Source organism: Gossypium raimondii, chromosome 2, assembly GCF_025698545.1.
Source record: "Gossypium raimondii isolate GPD5lz chromosome 2, ASM2569854v1, whole genome shotgun sequence".
Classification (NCBI taxonomy): domain Eukaryota; kingdom Viridiplantae; phylum Streptophyta; class Magnoliopsida; order Malvales; family Malvaceae; genus Gossypium; species Gossypium raimondii.
In genome coordinates, this window is record NC_068566.1 from 9484053 (window position 1) to 9505195 (window position 21143).

Below are 21143 nucleotides of genomic sequence, written 5' to 3' on the forward strand. Positions count from 1 at the left end.
TTATTTAATCTTTATAAAGAAATTATTTTGGTCATTCATTTAATCTTTTATCTTTTTCAACCTAATATTTAAAATATTTTTAATAATTTTACATTTTTTATAATTTTAAAATTATTTTTTAATTTTTTGAAATTTTAAATTTTAAAATTTATTAATTATTGATATAACATTCACGTGGCAATCCATATATATACCACATCAAGAAAGTTAAAGTTTGTTAACTTTTCATCCATTGTAAGTAATTTGACAAACAATGTAAGTTTAAAGTCTAAAAAGACGAAAAATTAAATGCACTAAAATAACTTCTTTTATAAAGTTAGAAGGCCAAATAAGTAATTACGCTAATTAAATCTTATACTAAAAGAAGTCATACTATATATTTTCTAATTTTTAATAATTTTATCTAATTTATTTTTCTATAATTTTTTAATTTTTATTCATTTTTATTTTTTACTTTCTAAAATTGTTTCTAATTAGAATTGTTTTGAATTTTTAAATCAATAATAAATTGAAAATTGTAAAATCATAAGAGTTATCCCGCAAATTAACTAAAATTTGCACTTTATCTAATACCGATTACTAAATTAAGAACATTTTGCAGTTTATTAATATCAAGAATAAGGCTAAAAGCAAAAAATAAAGAAAGAAACCGGAAAAACCGGGCCCACCCAAAGTGATTAAATAATTTTGAAATATATATTTAAGAAAAAGCATGATTAAACTGAATTTTATTTTTATTTAATTTATAACTAATTTTAATTTTATGATGTAAAATAAATACTTTCGTTTAAAAGAGTGGAAATAAGTCAAAACTTCCATATAGAAAATCATTTTTCAAAAAATACTAGAATAAAAAAAATATTTATTATTTTATTTACTCGACAAATTATGTTTTTAACAATATTTATGAAAAAAACTTAACCAAATGGAAGTATCAGCAACCGTTCATAAAATAAAAAATTTCAACCGAATAAATCTAAAACCCACCTCTTATCATCAGCGACATCTAGTCGTTATTATCGGCATTTGATACCATTGCATTAAATTGTAAAGGAGAGCTTGTATTGAAAACAATATAGCCGAGTTAAAGAATCGGGGTTTACATATGACTCGACAAATGAATTATCAACTGACATACACAAATAATCATCTCTCTTACATCATAAACAAAATTATAGCTTGAAGTTTCTTCATCTTGAATCCATTAATTGGTGATGTAGAAGACAAATCCAGTCTCAAGGGGTTTCCAAAGTATGTTTTACATACGTAATTTGCAACCTGCAAGTTAGTGGCAATGGTTTATCTTCCTGGAATGCAAGGGGTAAGAACAACAAATAGAAAAATGACGAGCAAGAATAATTTAAAATCATGCAATGGTTGCAACCTGCAAGTTAGTGGCAACGGTTCATCTTCCTGGAATGCAAGGGGTAAGAACAACAAATAGAAAAACGACAAGCAAGAATCATATAAAATCATGCAATGGCAAATGTGATTAGTTAGTCTCATCCTGATTTCTTCATTGTTTAAACAGCAAACTAGCTAGAAGTACAAATTTACTTTGATTCAACTTTAGGTAATTCTTTACACTATCTAAGAATTTTTTGTTGAACCTAATGAAAGTATCCAGGAAATAATTCCGACCTCGCTTGAGTAAGGCAGGGTGAACAAAAGGACAAAACCTGATCTTTGATACTATGTTAAGCATCCAACTTAAAACTAATTGGAAGCCACAACTTTAATATGAAACCACGAAAACCTGATACTTAGCAGGTATAACACCACTTAACACTGAACAAAGTTGTAACTAATGTACTAGCCAAGCAAGCATTTCAATTTTCTTCAAAAAGTGGAAGGGCTGTTACAAGTGTATTTCAATGCATCATTTCAAATCAATGACCAAAAAGCGTATTAATTAACAGAATACGTGTTAAGTTTATATCTATGTAAGCTAAATTTTTTATCCATATCTAACATTTATGTACATATTTGGACATGAATATAAAGTATGAGCTCTAAATATATGAAAAACTCTGAACAAATTGCATTTAGAAACATGAATGGTGCAGATACACACTAGTACTGGAGCAAACCGTTTCTTTAAAGTAAATCTAACACTGACCAATACATATTGCTGCTACAGCTGCAGCTTCGATTGCACCCTAACTCCTTAGGAAATTTGTTGCTAGCAAAGACCTAAATAGTAACTTAAGGGTTGATCTCCTAAATAGGATTAGAAATTTGTGGTTTTTCAGGAACTTTTGGGGGAGAGTCATGTTGCTTATAGGAACCTGACTCTTCAACCCATATTGTATTCATTAGGTGAGTTCAAGTCCACAGCTTTGAGAGCTAAAACGAAACAATTCAATGGAATTTCTGAGCTAATCTTAATGATCACAGAACAATACTGCTTTGACAAATATGACTCATGATTGTCTTTAAGATGAACCACACGCAGTTATTTGTTAGATACCAGTTTAAGCATAAAACTGAAAGCTTTTTAATAATGAGAAACGACAGACTTGTTTCCACACATATTAATTCATTTTCTTTTTTAAATGAAAAACCGAAAATATGAATCACATATAAAAAAGACTGAATAGGCATAACATGGTTTAAATAATGTTGGATTAATCCAATTTGGTACCTGTTTTGGGGCTCGAAACTGAATTGAAATTTTACAATAATGCTTCCTCGTGGCAAACCTAAACAAGGAAAACAGTCTGATATGATGCATTCAGTAAAAAACAAGTTGGCAAGAAGTACCCTTTTATCTTTTCCTCACATTGCTTTGGCACAAATGAAATTCTATATCGTTGCAGTCACTAGAAGGGATTAAATGTTACAATGACGTAATGAAGTGATCTGCTGATTGTTTACTTACATGAGAATACATCAATCAATAGGGTGTTTGTCAGCTTGGCGAGACGTATAATGTGCAGAAAGCAAAATCAGAGAAAGGAAAGCACTCGCTACAAAAATTGCATCAAACCACCGGTGGTAAAAGTCAAACTGAATATCTCCACCCAAAACATCTGTTATAATCAACCTGCCAAGGGATACACAACTCATAAGCTACAGGTTTTAAACCGAAAAGAGATATTTAACAACCAGGAAATTATTACAAACTGAAGGGAATATTTTTCTTCCTTAATAAGAAACAGAATAGATACAAAGTCATCGATCAAGCCATACCTGTACTCAGTCCTCAAACTTTTTCTTATCAGAAGAATTGAAGAGAGGAAGTACATTCCCATAATTTCAGAAAGGAAAAGGACAACATTGCTTGAAGATCCACTACCAACTCTGGAAACTGCAAAGAAGAACTGCATGCAACAAAACATTGGAAGTAAAGCTGCAGAATACTAGATACTAGGAACCACAAACTTCTTCTAAAACAAATATGATTTCATTCAATAATGAAGATAGGGCACATAAGGTGGACATGATGCCTCAAGCTTGCTGCTCATGCATACAACAAAATGAATATATATAAAGAAAAAAGACAATATTCTCCATAAGAAGAGGTCAATTAATAGTAAGAACAACAATAGCAATAAGTCAATGATCAATGATGATGACAGTCATAAAAGCTGCCAAAGTAGCAACATAGAATCAATAAGATGACCTGAATATTTTAAAGGTTTTTACATTGTTAATGAAAATTCATTGATTCTGGATCGGCAAAACAGAGACTTTTGGATTTTCAATAAAATGTAGACATAGCATATGGTAACTAAAACTACTGAACCATATAAAAAACAGAACTACCATGACAGCCACCAAAAATGAACAAGATTACCTTCATTAGATTTGTTAAGAAACCCCGCACTGATATTGTGATCAAGATTCCAATAAACAGCAGGGAAATATACTGCAAATAACAAATATAAAAACAGTAAGATACCAACTATTAACCCCAACCAAAAGACTGTATAGTTTAATACCTAAAGGCAACAAGATGGTTAACTTTTCCTAAATCACAAAATGCTAGAACCAGCACTCACTGTACAAATGAATAAAATACCTAAGCACAGATCATTTGAAACAAATTATACAAGTATAAAAAAAATTATACAAAGCATTACCAACTCAGGTTCTAAATTTATTGACCTTTGACTAAATGAAGTTCTAAATTTATTGACAAATGTACAAAAGTTCTAAATATATTGACCTTTTAGAACACCTAAATAGTAAGTTCTCAATTGTTTATACCAGTAGCAGGTTCTAAATTTATTGACATTATAAAGTACCTAAAGCAATAAGTTGTATTCACAACTGACCTGTGATAACAATGCAGCATCTATTCCAATATCAAAGAACTGCAACAATATGGTAATTGACATTGTAACAGGGTCAACTGAACCAGCCTGCCAAAGAAACAGATTTTATGATACATTACAATGGTCTTAAAATAGGAGAAAAAGATAAAGATAGCAGAGATCATTCAGAGAGGCCACACCTCCTTGAAAACAACACTTTGTAATGACTGCACGGAGAAAAAAAAAAGATCAATCAGGCAACTTCTCCATGCATTAAATCTTAAATCGGAAGAAAAACAAAATCAAAAGGAAATTGATAAATAAGCAATTTCACAAACTCAGAATTAAATAGTAAACTTTTAAGGACCCAACCAGCCTCAGAAACCCTTAGCATAAACAACAAAAATTAAAAATTGAAGATGTAGGTCCAATACATTGTTAGAGAGTCGTTTCTGTTTCAGGAACACTACCATGTAGTAAGTTCACATTGTCCTTGTTTGGACACAATGAAATACACTGATTCATGCTCTTTCCCTATTCTCAAAGCAAGGGTTGCAAACATTTCAGAGGACTTCACCACTTCAGCCCAAATGTAGGCTACTCAAGTCAATGTGCAATAGAGCTTTTATAGGCGTAAAATGCCCCACAACATCATGCAATTATCCATTTATATCACCATTTTAACGTGTCAATTTGTTAAAGCTGTGGTAACATAAGTTCTCTATCATTTTGATAGCATACTATAATCTTCATAGTGGGAATTAAGTTAAAATGATATAAATCTTATTAAGTTGATTAAGGGAAACTATAAGATGAGCAGACACTAGCTCATATTGGAGAAGTAAAGTTTCAGTAAAAAAATGAAAAATTAAAGATTCTTAAAGTAGCAAAAAAAGGAAATCCTACAGAAATAGGGCCCTAGCTCATATTGGAGGAGAGGTAAAGTTTCAGTAAAAAATGAAAAATTGAAGATTCTTAAAGTAGCAAAAAAAGGAAATCCTACAGAAATAGGGCCCCCTAAAAACATAAACACCAAAAACATGTGCATCTAGTTATCCATGAAATCAACGAGATTTTGAACTTTTAGCACATTACAAGAATTAGAGCTCATTTTCAGTAAATGTTTGTCAGACATGTCAATTTTTGCAATCTTAATGATTGTTATCTGCAACATATTTCTTTATAGAAGACATCTCATTTTTAGGCCACTAAATTTTACTCTTTACTCGAAATGAACGATGTAGTAAAGGGAAGTAAAATTCCTTAATGATATACCTTAATCATTTTGTACACACAATAAACTGAACCTGCATATCCAAGCAAATTCTGCATATGGCCCTTCCATGTTCGTGAATAAGCAGCAGCCTCCTGCAAAATATAAACAAGAAGACCAACGGTTGCTTTCCCTGAAAGAAATCTAAATCAAAAAGGAAAAGGAAAGGAAAAAGTCTATCTTAAATAACTAGAACAATCTGGGACCAATATGTAGCATAATTGGTACATCTTCTTGAGCAAAACATTACAGGGTAGCTAGGACGGTGACAATCATGTTTATCAAAATACTTAAACATGGACTAAATTTCAAACAAATAAGTACTGGTATTTTGGCCTTAAAAAAACTACAAGAAATAGCAAAACAGAAAGTCTTTTACATTCTGTTAATATCAATATCTTATTTTCTATTTCTCAGCATCTTTTTGCTTTAATCAATGCATGGTAAATCTTATACAAGAGAACAGTTCACTATATCAATTTTCAAGAAGATTAACAGATAATATGACAGACAATATCTCATGTCAATTTGATTTCACTTCTGTTATCTCTAAGACATAATCCATCATCTAAATATCAGATTTTAAGGTGCCCACTGATCTGACTAGCTCTGAGCCTTGGTTTGTTTCCACTTTGAAAGATTAGAAGACCTTAAGAGACAGTACAAAAAAAAATCCTATCCAATATAGTTAGAAAACAAGTTTCCAGCTGAAGTTAGACCTTAGCTTGGCGAAGCTCATAGATTTCCAAGAATAGCTGCTTTGAAAGATCTTCCAGAGCTTGAACCTCAGCATCCAAGATTTTAATGTCTGCAAAGAAAGATGATTAACCACTTCATAGATTAGAAAATATTGAATCATAATTATTATTTACCTTCCAAATGTAGAACCCAAATGCCAATGTAAAGAGAGTGAAATAAAACATCTTCCTTGGAATTCTAAAAGTACATAAACACAAAATAGGAAAGCCACTGAGACGCAAAAGCCAAGAAACAAGCATAGATGACTGTCAAGAAAAAAGAAATTCAAAACACTATGTGAAAACATAACATCAGTACATCAAAAAGTTTAAATTGGCAATTCAGTCTGTCCATAAAAGTTTGAAACTTGAGTCAAAACTTTGATAACAATAAAGCCACTAGGCCCAATTCCAATTTAGACCAAGAAAAATAGGCAGGACCTTTTGTCTCCCTGATGCTTACAGGCAGGAAATTGCATTCAATGAATGAACCACGTCTTTAAGCATGGATAACAAAACAAGGTTAAATTCCACCAAAACTAAAAGGAAAACAATACTGCCATTTCTCCACTTTAGTTCATTCTTACAAAATCTACAATCTCACAGTAGAGGTGTAATAGCTATAAAGAAACCCATATAGAAGAAGAGCCATGACACATAAACATCACAAAAAATAATATGTCCAACTTTTAAAGAGAAAAACAGAAAGAAAGTAAAAATCAAATTGAAAAGGAAATGAGACATATGAAAGCATATCCTTCACTTATTTAATGATCAAAATGTCAACACATAAAACCATGCAACCATAATGAATAACATTTCCAAATTTGAGTCTATTAGATGATAGTTGAGGTTCATATAACAGTATGATTATCCAAGGAGAAATCCTATTGACTTTATTGAGGTGTCCTGGAAACATTAAAAGGAGAAACATCAAAATAAAAGCTTCGAAGTCGAAGATTTTATACAGAATATACCACATCACAAGTTCATCAGTATAGGGAATTTTACAGTATATTTTGAAGAGGGGCAAAGGAATGAAGACCTTGTTCCTTTTGATCATCTTGCACTGAACGTACAACCGTGCCTACAATCCTTTTGAAGAAGGATCTGCCCTTTAAGTTCTGAAACATAAATCTTTAATTAGCCAAAAGAAAATAGTAACTCTAATCACTGCCAATCACAGGACTTGAGAAGCACGTAGGTTTTATGGTCAAAATATAAATAAATTGTTTTTAAAAAATGGCAAGAAATAAACAAAAAAAACTAGACAAGAACAAATCATATCAAATTCAAATTTGACAGAATTTCAAAACCAATGAATAGTTAGCTTAAGCAGAATGCTATAAATGCTATTTATGTTTATCTCCATTTTCAGCCACAAACTATGCTTCATTCATAACCTTAAATATTTCTATTGGTGTCATTAAAGACCCCAACCAATAATTGCATCAATTTGAAAGTGACGAGACAAGGAGCAAGAGCAGTAAACCTCATCAGATCCTTGAATTCGTTCCATCTCCATTTGAGAAAGAATGATTTTCTTTTTCTTAGCCACACAAGTTTCAATTGATTGCATTAGTTGTCTCTCCAATGCCTTAATCTCTGATTCATCAATCTCTCTGCAAGAGTAACAAATCAAAATCATTTAGATACATAGAAACAACCATGATACAGGAAAACTAAATATGCCAACGTTTGATTTTACTCATGTGTTAGCCATCAACAGAGAAGAATTAAGGTTGCAACCAACAAGTTATGATCAAACAAAATACTAAGCAAGCAATGAAAAATAATTGAGGAAAATTATATTCTGCACATAACACAGGGGAAATGGTTCTTAAAATATGAAGCATGCAGGAAGTCAATCTGTTTAACTCTTCTGCATCCAAGAACCAAGAAATCAGATAACTAATACATGTCAATACCTGATGAAAAGTGATAAATAGCTGTATGGCAAATTTACAGCACCGAAACCGGATAGGACAGCCATAACAGTTACTCCAACAACACCAATTCGACTAACCAACTGAGGCATCGTGAAGAAACCTGAAAAACAAAAATCAAAAGGAGCTGAGAAGCTGGAAGGCAGGAGCTAATATTTCTGAAACAATTGCGCAAAAGATGTATGCATAACATTAAAATTAAACCATTATCCTTGGATCTAGGTTGCCAATAACGCCAGAAAGTCCAGATTTTTTGCCTGCAACTATTAACTAGGCAGAAGCATAATCTTTTAAAGAAATAAGAAATGTGAAAATGTAAAGGATGAGCTGACTGATCTCACCTGCCTTATCAACAACAGACTCTTATAGTATTTTTTTTTTAATTATACCTCCAAACCAATCATAAATTTCTCTTTAGCCAAAACTGGAAAATAAGTTCCAACCTTGGCATCCAGCTAATATTCATGGAACGCTGCAGCCTATATTATTTTTCTAAAATCTTAAAAGCAGACACATTTGCTCCAGTGCAATCTAATTATAAGCATCCTCCAAAATTTCAGGCGTAGTCCTCATATCATTAAGATAGACTTTTGGAATCATTTCAGGAAACCAGTTTAATCATTAAGAAGAAAAATATGTATAAACATGGTGAGTTTGTGCCTGTGCATGTGAGCCACATTGAAACTATGACCTTAACTAAATGCAAACGAAAAGACCTTTGTCTGGAGAGGGCATGGGAAAGTGAACACCCATGCGCCAAAAAGCATAGAGAAATGCCAACAAAAATATTATAGCTCCAAGTCCAGCCCGCTCCTTCCTCACACCTGAGATGCACAAACAGAAGACATTAATAAGCCTAAACGATAATACTGAACCCAAGTAATCATGTTATTAGTTTTCACTTTCATGTGTAGCATGTTTGGTCTCAGAAACTTTCACTAACAGTATTGCCACATGCATAGGCATGAATTGACAATATTAGGAACACGGTAACTATTCTTGTAGATCCCTTTCAGCTCAGAACTCAACTGTGTGACAAAGATGTTTAAACGGATAGTATAAACATAGTTTATTCACCATCTACAAGAGGTAACTCATTAAAAATGATGGTTATTCAATGATGTGGACGGTCATATCAAGGGGAAGGAGAAAAAGCAAAGTCCCAGAAAGGTTAACATCTCAACACTAATCCTCACAAGAGAAACAAGTATATTATAACAGAAAGTAGGTGTTAAAACAATTCAATTAGCTTTAGAAAATAACAAACTTACCACTATTGCAAAGCATCAAGTAGCAATGGTAATATGGCAACATGAATACTAGTAGCAAAATCAAACAGAATAGATCCACCTTCCAGTTTATCAATCTTGCCCTGTCAACAAAAGGGGAAATGTGAGTTAAATGGGAATTATGACATTCAAATAATTAAATCAATGTTTACAACCACCCTAGAGAAAATTAATAAAATGCAGAACAAAAGCACAAACCAAATAAGCAACAAAAACTTAAAATGCAGAAGTTTAATGCACTTCATTATCTTATGACTTAAGAGAAGGGGGACTTCTAATAAATTGTACCAACAGATTCACATTTCAAAAAGGATCAATTTACAGGATTAGCCTTTGGATAGAAGATTAAGCTCTAGAGAGAATTAATAAAATGTAGAACAACAAAAGTGCAAACCAAATAAACGAAAAAAACTTGATATTCAGAAGTTTAATGTACTTCATTATCTTATGACTTAAGAAAAAGGGGACTTCTAATAAATTGTACGTCCAGATTCACATTTCAAAAAGGATCAATTTACTTGAATTGCCCCTTGAATAGAAGATTAAGCTCCATAGTTGCATTAAAACTAATATACTCAAATCAAGTGTAAAAGTACACCTTTTTTCCTTACCATATTCTCTTCCAATAAACTAAATAGCATGTATACATAGAAGTGACTTAGTTAAACATTCAGATATATAAAAGCCAATAGGTGTTCTAGCACAAAAATAAAATAAACCAGTCTTCTGAAAGCAAAAGGAAATTACATAAAGTAACAACTAAAAGGTAATAGAAAAAGAGAAGAAGCAAGCAATAATATGCAAATTACATTCACCAGCCTCCAAGTAGTCTCAGAAACCAGGAAAATTCTGAATCATCAGATTCCAATTCAACTTCTCTTCTTTTTTTTTTCTCATTCACAGACAACCAAAAAAGAAAACCAAAAGCCGTACAACTATAATACTCAAAAGCCCTAAAACATAAATGGATAGTTAACTGCTAAAGCACGATTCACACAATCGGTCTCAATAGTTACATTGATCCAAAACTCAAATATCCAATTTCCTATAATCCTATCCATTCCCAATTTCTCAATAATAAATTCCCCAAAAGAAACTAGTATTCAACTTCATTTCCTCTATTCACAAAACCCACAAAAATAATTACACTGAAAAACCACTAAACATACATAGAAATTTAATTAACTCCTGAAAAAAAAGAGAGCAAAATTAGACTAAACTAACAGAAACCCAATATCTAAAACAACAGAAAGAAAATCCAAAGAGAGAGGGAGAGAAAGGGCGACTCTTACTCTCTGGAAAGGACAGGGATGATCTCAAAAAGAACAAGCTGGAGAAGGTTACAAGAGAAAGCGAAAACAACACTGAAGATGATTTGAACCAAAGCTCTTTTTTCCTCGTACTCTTTGTAAAGCCTCCGGTTTAAGAACCAAAGACCTGCCCATCCTAGAAGAACTAGAGATCCAATTACAACCATTCCCTCGTAGATCCCCCATCCCCACGCCATCTTCTCTACAAATTTCCTCTCTCTTTTTTTCGAAATCTTTTGCTGTTTATTTTTTCTTTTCTGGATTTGCTCTCTGCTGTTATTTTTGGCGCTCCTCTGTTTAAGTAATTTCCGTACGACTGGGGAGGATGCTCATGCTGCTTTTGGCTTTAAATTTTAGATTTTTGGGTAAACTATCAATTGCAACTTAGAATTTAACAATCATTTGTACTACCACTTAAAAGGGCCGTAACTAGGGATTTGGACTACCACTTAAGGCCATAATTAGAGAGGTAACGGACTACCACTTAAGAGCCGTGATTAGGGAGGTAATGGAGTTTAATGATTGATTGACCATTTCGTAACAAAACAATAACTAAGTGACTAAAATGTAACATTTCAAACATAAGTGACTAAAATGTAATCTGAAGCAAATAAAAGTGACTATTTTTATAGTTTACTCTTAGATTTTTGTGGAGACTTTTATATATATTTTTAGGGATAACTTAAATTTTGGCCCTTGAACTTGGCAAGTAGGTTCATATTGGCCTCTAAAATTTTTTATCCACTTTGACCTCTGAATTTGAAAATCGTTATTCATTTAAGTCCATTCTATTAATGACTGTGAAATAAAAGGGATAATGTGACTTTTAGCCCTTAAACTTGGCATGTAAGTTCTCATTGGCCCTTTAACTTGATAAGTAGGTTCCCTTTAGTACTTGTAGTTTTTTTTTTGTCTATTTTGAACTTGAAAACTAGGTCCATTTTGATCCCAAAACTTGAAAATTCTAAATGTTTGATGAAGTGGCACTTCAAAAATAAAGAATAAAAATTAGATAATGATGTGGTACAATCTCAGAGTATCCTATTTAGTATTTTAATAACCAAACCGATGGTTGAATAGGTTAGATCACCTGCGTTATACCCCGAAATTAGGTCTAGAAGTTTCGAAGGTAAATTAGGAGTTTTGGCTCGGAATGGGTTCAGAAATTTTGAATTATGATAACTCGAAATTATTTTTGACTATAGCTTTTTGAAAATCAAATCAATTTTTGAAAATAAGGTAGAAAAAAACTTTAATTTTGAAAAGATGACTATTTTGTAAAAAAGGTTAAATTAAGAGTAGTTTTAAAGTAAATAAACCAAGTTTTAAAAATCAGCCTAAATTTTTCCATTCACCCTACTTTTGATGATGTGAATGAAAAATAAAAAGAAACCCCTTCATCCATTTTCTTTGTGTCATCTATTAGAGAATAAAACCTCACAATTTCATCTTTCGATTTTTTCTTTCTATTACTCCAATCTCTTGTTTTCTGTTATCCTTCAAACATTAAATCCCCTTTGAATTCAAAGAAAGACACCAAGAACACCATTAAATCCATTGATTTTTCTTCAATTGAGTTTTTTTTCGAATTTTCAACCAAACGTTCGTTTTTCTCCCATCGAAGGTAACGATTCAATTTCCTATTAGTTTTTAATGATATCTAGTCTTTTAAATAGAGTTCTTACATATTGAATCGAATATTATGAATAAATGCCTAAAATTGGGTTGTTAATAGTGAATTTTGGGATTTTGAATAAAAATGAGGTTTCAAAGTGTTTTTCAATTAGTTTTGATATGATTAAAAGGTTTCTAAACTTTCCCTAAAGTTTCATTAAAAGATTCTAAGGTTTTAATGAGTTTTCATAAAAAATGGTTATTTTATGTCGAAATTTCAGAATCAGTGTAATTTTGTGTAGTTTGAGGGTTGAGAATTATTCTTAGATGTATAATTAGATGATTGGAATCGATTATAGGCAATGGGAATGAGTAAAGATGAAATTATTTGAGTTTCAAATTTATTAGCCAAAAATTTTAGTTATAAGAGGAACTAGCCTTAGACCTGTGTTTTTGTTTGTTCAAGGTGTGTTATGGCTGCTAATTGATTGTGTATATTGTGTGGTTATTATGTGTGAAGCTTCGGAATTGTTAGGACCTTCTTTGAGTATGGCGAAAGGCTAAAAAAAGTTAGTTTAAGCTTTCGATAATTAGGCAAAAGCATGAATGGTGAGTGCTTGGAATCGCTGCTAATAGACACGATTCATAGTGTTAATTGGGAGCTTAGGAGTAACATAAACCCTACTCTAAGTTTCAAGTGTAAGCTTTTCTTATACCATTATTTAGTTTGTAAAATATGTGATTGTGTGATGTGGACTGAGTATTAAAATGTGATAATGTGTCATGTGATATATATATTTGTAATGGCTATTGTGAATGTGTTAATTGTGGGTATGTTATACATGTCGAATGACAATGATGATGTTGTGTTAGCGATATAAATGTGCAATGAAGGTGTGCAGAAAATGGTAAATACATATATATTGAATTGTGGAATGTGATGTTGTTGTGACTGGTAAAGTAAGTGAATATTGGTATGTGGTATGTGATAATCTGATTTCTAATGCAATCATATGTGAACGGATATGTGATAGCTCAATGAGCATAGTTGTGGCACTTATAGTGCAATTAAGGGTCCGTTTGTTTACATGTAAAAGGTTTTACAAAAAATATTTTTTGCATTTTCCTGTGTTTGTTTCACAGAAAACAACTTGATCAACGTAAAATAAGCCTTTTTTCCTGTAAAATGACTTACCCTTTTGAAAAATGTAAGCCATTTTCCAGAAAAGAGCTCCTCTATAAGTAATTTTATTTTTATATAAAAATTAACTCAAATCAAACTTAATATTATTATATTGATAATAAATTTTATTTTTAAAAATATTTAAAATATTAATATAAAATATTATATTTTTAATATTATTAAACATACATATTTAATTATTTATATTTATTCATATAATAAATTATTGATATAATTAATATAATTTATTATTTTAATAAATTATTTAATATTTCAATTTTATTTTAATAATAAATTTTAAAATAATAATTTTAAATAATATTCTTCACATATTATTGAAAATATTCAATTTAATATTTTAATAATAAATATTTATTACACCTATAAATATATTAATAATAAATTTTTGTAGTATAAAGGTTAAAATATGTCATAAGTCTATATACTCTTCATAAATTTGCAATTTAGTCTTTTTACTTTTATTTTCAAGAATTTAGTCCCCTACTTTTCAAATTTGAAAATCAAGTCAAATTGTTGACATTGTTAAATTTTTTGTCAATTTTGTTGATGTCACAGTTTTAAATAAAAATGCTCACTTGGTAGTCATACAATTAAAAATGTCGTTGTAATGAACTGAATTTAACAAGTTATTTTTAATATATGCAAAAATGTAAAATATAAATTTATAAATATAAAATAAACTCAATTAAACATTGAAAAGATAAAAAATATCAAATGTATGCTTGTTTCATTAAAAATAGTTTTTATGAAATATTTTTAAGAAATCTGTCAAACAACAGAAAATATTTTACATAGATTCATCCAAATACCATAAAATATTTACTTTTCCAGGAAAACAAGTCATTTTCCAGAAATAATTTTCCGAAAGCCATTTTCAATGAAACAAACAAACCCTAAATGTGAATCTGATAAGTGTGCTATGTGCACAAGTTGTGCTGTGAATTGATGTTTATGAATAAGGATTATGTGTATTAAAACAGTAATTAAATGTGTGAATTTTACGAATATTTTGGCCTTGTGATCTCGTGAAACTGTTGGATATAGTTGGCATGCCATAGGATTGTGAGTACTCACTATTGTATTGTGTTTTTGGGGCATTGAAGCCCAAGATAGTTTTGGAGAGATAAGGGAATGTGAGCACAACTCCATTCACCAGGATATGTTGGTGTGTTGGAGAATATTTAGCTTTATGCTGCACTTATGGGATATGTTAGACTCTTTGAGTCGTTGGTGTGATAGAGATGCGTGTATCCAATGTGTGGTGATAGAGCCCACTTTTAAGTTTCAAGTTACCAAGTTGCCAAATACCTCCATGATATTTGGGTATTTCTCGAGTATCGATAATCGGGGTAAAAATATCGATACTTTTTTATTTGTATCGATAATTTGCTAAGTTTTAATTTTTACATAGAAACATAATACTAAAATGGTATTAATTTTCTAATCGATATCGATACCATATATGAGAAATATCGATATCATCGATTGAGTATCGATACCTATGTGATTTTTTTGGCAATTTACGTTAAGTGGTCTTTAAGCATGCTTCTAACTTGTTATAAGGTCAATTAATGTATGCTTAGTAAATTTTAACCTCGTCTAGGGTAAATTAGACTTAAACCACATTTAGTTATTTCATTATGATGATAATGGCATGACAGTGAGATGTATTATGCCTTCTTGATGATGAGGCAGTGGTGTAGCTTCTTGTTACTCAAGCTTGGCGACCGAGCTAGGTATAGGTGTTATAGCATGTTCTTGATTCAACCAGTTCGATCATTGGACCAACAATAATTAAATAAATAATTAAAATTCATAAAAAATCTAAAAATCCAAGTAAAATCAATTTTACCTTTCCTTTTATGTTTTTTTAGATTTTTAATTATTTATTTACTTATTATTGGTCAACGATCGAAGCGATCGAACTAGTAGTCTAACTTGTTCAACCATGGATTCGGTTATTAAAACACTAAATATGACACTCTAATATTGTGTCACATCATCGTTTAAATTTTTTTATTTTTCAAATTTAGTGTGTCACATCATTTAACTTTTAGATTTTTCAAGTTTAAGAATCAAAATGGACCTAGTTGTCAAGTTTAAAATGGAAAAAAATACAGGTACCAAAGTAAACCTAGTTGTTGAGTTCAGGGGGCAATTTGGACCTACTTGTCAAATTTAGGTGCCAAAATTTACATTATCCCCTTTTTCACGGTCCAATGGACTTAAATGAATAACGCTTTTCAAATTCAAGGGTCAAAGTGGATAAAAAAAATTCAAGAGCCATTGTGAACCTACTTATCAATTTTAGAAACCAAAAATTATATTATCTCATATTTTTATTTAACTTATTTTTTAAAGAGTAAAGTACATTCTAGTAACTCAACTAAGAATACTTAGGGCACGTTTGGTTCGCTGTAATGAAATGGAGGTGTAATGGAATAGAGGTGTAATGGAATAGAGCTGTAATGAAATAGAGGCGTAATAGTAATTCAATTGTTTGGTTGAATGGAATGGAATAGAACTATAATAGTATTCTTGTGTTTGGTTGAATGGAATGGTGTTGTAATAGCATAAGGAAAAAAACTAAAATGACTAGAATACCCTTAGCAGAATTTTTTTTAGGTAGATGATTATTGTTATTGTTATTAAATTTTAATAAGATTATTATTAAAAATAATTTAATAATATATAATTTAATAACATTTTTAACATAATTATGTTTTTATTTTGTAAAATATTAAAAACCATAATATATCCTTTAATTTAGTGATCATTTTATAATTTTTTAAAATTAAATGACCAAAATATAAACTTACTAATAATTTAATTACTTGAGTGTAATTGACCCATAAAACCCACCAAATACCAAAGCCCACTCACCAAAATCCGCCATCATCACTTTCTTCCCCCATTATTTTTTCCTTATCACCGAAATTTTCCATCAACAAGAACAAACTAAAGCCTAGCAACCCAATCCAGAAGAAAGCTCTAGAAGCCACCGATGCTTCAACCAATGAAACAAAAGCAATAAACTCTCCTACAAAGCAACAATCAGTAATTAATTTCCTTTGGTTACCTAAATAGTCCTCTTCTCAACCTTCTTCAACCTTTCATTTCTTGCAAAAATGCCCTTTCCAGATCCTACATCCACCCAAGACTCCCCTCCCTTAAATCAGAAAACATATGTTCAAAGAAGTAAACATATGCCCTTCTCTGGCAAAATCAGGAACTCCGTCTCGCAGGCATTGATGTATCCCTCGTTTTAATCCTTCAACAGCCAACAGATGGGCAACAACATTCCAACATTTTTGTTTTATCTAAAATGATAAAATATTTATCCTTCCATTCTTATCTACTTATTATGCTTAAAAATTTTGGATCCCAAAATTCCCAAAGAGCAACCAGCCAGGACTTTCTTTTCTGCCTTAAAGACCAAACAGTAACAAAGATGAATTAACATGTAAGCTACTTACTTTAAAAATCTAAGCAGATTCGGTTCCTTTAGGTGTTCCTGTAGATGTTCTTTTCTTTGTACTTTGTTTGAGTGCTTGAGATTGAGATGATTGAGTCTCTTTTTTTTTAAAGATAAATGTTAATAAATTTTTTTTGGCCATGGTTTACTTTACTACAATGTTCAGATTAAAGTGTTGCTATTTTTTTATCGATTTTCTTTGTTTAATTTTGGAGTTTTAAATTATTTTCTGCATGGGTAAATTGGGTAAAACAAAGTGAAATATATTTCGGGAATCGCTGAATAACCCATTCAGAGGTGGGCGTGCGTAATGGTGATTACGGGACTTTGCCGCTTAGTCCCGGAATGGCCATTCGGTTGAATGGTCATTCAGCCAACCAAACACCTGCTTCACTATGGCAATGTGAATACACTCGGAATGACTTAGCCATTCAGGTGAACCAAACATGGTGTTAATTATTTCTACCATTCATAAAAAATTGCAAAACAATCACCCAACTAAGCATATTTATCTTTTTTTTTCAAGTCCATTAAAAGTTATCTTTGTAACCCAACTAGCAATCTTTTTACTCTAATTCCATCAAAAGTTAATTTTGTGAAAAAAAAAAGGTGAGAATTCAAAATTTAATATAATGATAATTTAGCTTGTCGTGTCGGTTTAGTTATGATTTTAAAAAATTAACCATCAACATTTATATATTATCTCAATTTTACCTAAATTTTAAAAATATAAACAAAAACTAAAAACTTTGAAACTTTTCTATCTAAAATTGTTTTTTTCCTTTTCTGTTTTACGTGCAAATTTGTATAAAAAGGAAACATGTTTACAAATTATCAAAGGCAAGAAGAAAGAACTGCGAAATATGAAACTTTAATGCTTAAATATCTTTAGTGAATTTTGTAACATCTCGAGATAGAGTCTAGAAGTTTTGACTTCACAAGCAGGGGATTCGCCAATGGTATGGTGAACTGATGTTCGCTAGAAGACTTTTAGTAAAGTCTGCCAGCAAGTTCGATGAACAATGTACGCCTAAGGACGTGGTAAGAAGTGTTCGCTAGTGTTTAGTGAACCGGGAGCTCGCTAATTGGTTTGGCGAGCTGGGGTTCACCAGTATAAGTCGAGTTACACTTAAATTAGGAAGTTGACTTGTCTTCCAATTAGAATAACTATCCATGCACATAACTTTTTCCTAAGTCAAGTAGGGTATACGAAGAGTACTGGAACACCTAGTGCCTATACATTATGCCCTTCTCTTAAAGAGTTCTCTCATCGATTATTCTTTTTTTCAAGTCTCTGTTCTGAACCAAAGTTCTTAGAAACCAAGGTAAGCTTCTATTCTGCTAGAGTTAATTGTCTAGGAACTAGGTTAGCTTGTATGTTTGAATTTGTGTGCTTTGTTAAGTAGTTTATGTTTATGTATGTTGCGAACCAGCTAGACCATCTACTAGCAAGGACAAAGGATAAGCAAAACTTGTTTAAATTCTCAGCCAATCGGTGAGTGTTTAGGGATCATCATTTGTGTATGAACCACTGTGTTTTTTTAGAAGTTTAAGGTTTTTAAAACTAACTTCCAAAAGTAAGCTTTTCTATAAACTCTGTTTACAAAATATATGTTTATATTTTTTTTAAGATATGTTTTATGCGTACCTCTACGTGAGCTTATGTCTTCAATGTTTTAAAGATACGTTTTAAAAACATGGTTTTATAAACAGTGTTTTGTGAGTTTTTATGCTCCATTCAAAGGGACATGTTGGTGTGTAGGAGAGTGTTTAGCTTTATGCTACACTTATGGGACATGTTAAGGACTCTTTATGTCACAGGTGAGGTGATATAAAGAGATCCAGTTATCCAACAATAAGATATGACAAGTATAAGAACATGTTATATGCTTAAGAACAAGAACAAGCACAAAGACATGTCAAGTACATGAAAATGTTTTATGTTATCTTACGAAAACAAGCCAAGTTTTCAAGTTTGATTTTCAACAAGTATGTCTTAAACTATTTTACAAACTTATATGTTTTTCTATCAAGTAGGTTACTGTGAACTAGGTCAAGCACCTTCAAGACGAACCCAACTCGTGATATGGTTTTCAGATTATGCTTTGGTTTAACTCTATATTTTAAGCATACTATGATGTTTTATATATATTCACTGAGTTCTCAATGAACTCACCTACTCCTCTCTTACTTCTTAGGTAAGTAGATCGTGGAAGGCAATGGCGAGGTGATTGATCCAAGCGAGGCTAGTTAGTATGGGTACCAATGAACCCTGGGAAAAAGGCGATTGGTTAATTGCCTGGGATTAGATTTATTACATTAGATGACTTCACTGTTATAAAACTCAAGTTTCCTTAAGTTTATTTTATTTCTAATTCCGCGAACCATACTTGTTTGTTTGATTATTTTGACTTCCTTCCAGTATAAATAAAATTTCAAGTTTCATTATCCTTCCTTTGGTACGTGACCTGTTGTGTTCTTCTAATTTTAATTAAGCATGACTTAACTTTTAAATGCGAACCAGTTTTGATGCGAGGTATCCATGCATGCAACTCCTATGTGTTTGCGACCCTGAAATTACATGTGAACCCTTATTAGCAAAAGCCTTACTTGTTTACAAACCTAGTTAAAGTATACGAACCCTAAGATGTATAACCCTTCTTGTTGTAAACTCATGTATTTATGCTAACTCATGTTATTCTGCGAACCTATGTTATTATGCGAACCTATGTTATTATGCGAACCCATGTTGTATGTTATCACGTGAACCTATGTTGTTGTGCAAACTCATTTTTGTTCAAATATACGAACCCTGTAAATCTTTGTACAAACCCTGAAGCTTTTATTATTTGCTGACATGCGAACCCTTCCCCTTTAGGTAAACTTTATGTGATCGTATTTTTTATATTCCATGCATGTTATTATGACATTCCCCTACTTTATGATAACTTAACACATTTTATGTTGTAAACCCATGGTGTGTTTGAGGTTAGGTTGGGAGTTAATGGAGAGTCACTTTGGTGGTTAATATGGCATGTCAGATTTGGGTCTAACCAACTCGATCGGGTCTAGGGTGTTACATATGTATACACTTTGGTGTCTCTATTTGAACTTCAGGGCATCTAATTGCACATTTGTGCCTCTGCTTGCACATTCATGCCTTTGTTTGCACTTCGGTGCCTCTGTTTAACATTTCGATACTCTCTGGTGTGATGTAGTTACCTGAGTATTTGAGTTATGTTACTATAGTTTATCGGGCTATTAAAATTTGTGATTGATCTTTAAATGATTTGTTAATACATGTGTTTATCCATTAAAAGATTTATGTTAGAGAATGATCATACAAGAATGTTTCTTTTTGGTATTGATTCGATGAAATGTATATATAAATGATTTTGATTAAACTATTGAAGAGCATAAAATATATGATGATGCACTGTGTGTGCCAATATATTTGCTTTGGTTTATCCAATGATGCACTGTGTATGTGCCAGTATAGTTGCTTCGATTTATTCGATGATGCATTGTATGTGTCAGTATAGTTGCTTCTGTTTATTCGATGATGCACATTATGTGCTAGTATAATTACTTCGGTTTTACCCGATGATGCCCTTATGTGCCAATATATATCTGTCGATTCATGTGATGATGCACTCAAGTGCCTGTATGATTGTTTCGATTTTAGAGTGAGATACAAGTAGATTAATCCATGCATCTAGTTTGAGTTCGAGTTAGGTTGATAAAGTTATAACATAGGATTAGGTTAAAGGAAATATGAATTGGGTTGATATTGGGATGTAATGACCTGAATATAAATTGCCATATATATATGTGTGTGTGCATGTGTGTGTAAATATCAATAGCATGTGAAAGACCATGCGACATTATGAAAATATTCCCCAAATATTTGATAATTAAACTTTCCCAAAATGGATTAATTAGTGATCATGCTATAGTCAATCTTTTACTTGTTGGATTTACTGCTCAATTAAAATGATGGTGGGACCATGCACTCACTCAGACCCAACAAGAAGAA

At 31.5% G+C, this 21143-nt stretch overlaps 1 protein-coding gene across 1 annotated transcript; it reads right to left on the bottom strand.

Moving 5' to 3' along the window:
• Nucleotides 1–1040: 1040 nt before the first annotated feature.
• On the bottom strand, nucleotides 1041–11178 carry LOC105787982 (GPCR-type G protein 1). Its single transcript, XM_052625706.1, has 15 exons — nucleotides 10797–11178; nucleotides 9487–9587; nucleotides 8932–9039; nucleotides 8198–8318; nucleotides 7762–7891; nucleotides 7315–7393; nucleotides 6252–6340; nucleotides 5535–5627; nucleotides 4460–4486; nucleotides 4281–4367; nucleotides 3800–3871; nucleotides 3193–3323; nucleotides 2882–3046; nucleotides 2645–2702; nucleotides 1041–1278 (listed from the first exon to the last, which is right to left on the bottom strand). Exons 1-13 carry the CDS (start codon nucleotides 11009–11011, stop codon nucleotides 2893–2895), a joined length of 1407 nt encoding a protein of 468 aa, XP_052481666.1. The 5' UTR covers nucleotides 11012–11178; the 3' UTR covers nucleotides 1041–1278; nucleotides 2645–2702; nucleotides 2882–2892.
• Between the last annotated feature and the right edge of the window lie 9965 nt (nucleotides 11179–21143).

What these genes read in the sequence shown, in the direction of transcription:
- LOC105787982 (XM_052625706.1), bottom strand. Translation starts at nt 11,011, where the DNA reads ATGGCGTGGGGATGGGGGATCTACGAGGGAATGGTTGTAATTGGATCT. An exon ending in GTGTGTACAAAATGATTAAG is followed by an intron (nt 4,487 to 5,534) that starts GTATATCATTAA and finishes TTCTCCGTGCAG; the next exon opens with TCATTACAAAGTGTTGTTTT. An exon ending in AAAGTGTTGTTTTCAAGGAG is followed by an intron (nt 4,368 to 4,459) that starts GTGTGGCCTCTC and finishes TTTCTTTGGCAG; the next exon opens with GCTGGTTCAGTTGACCCTGT.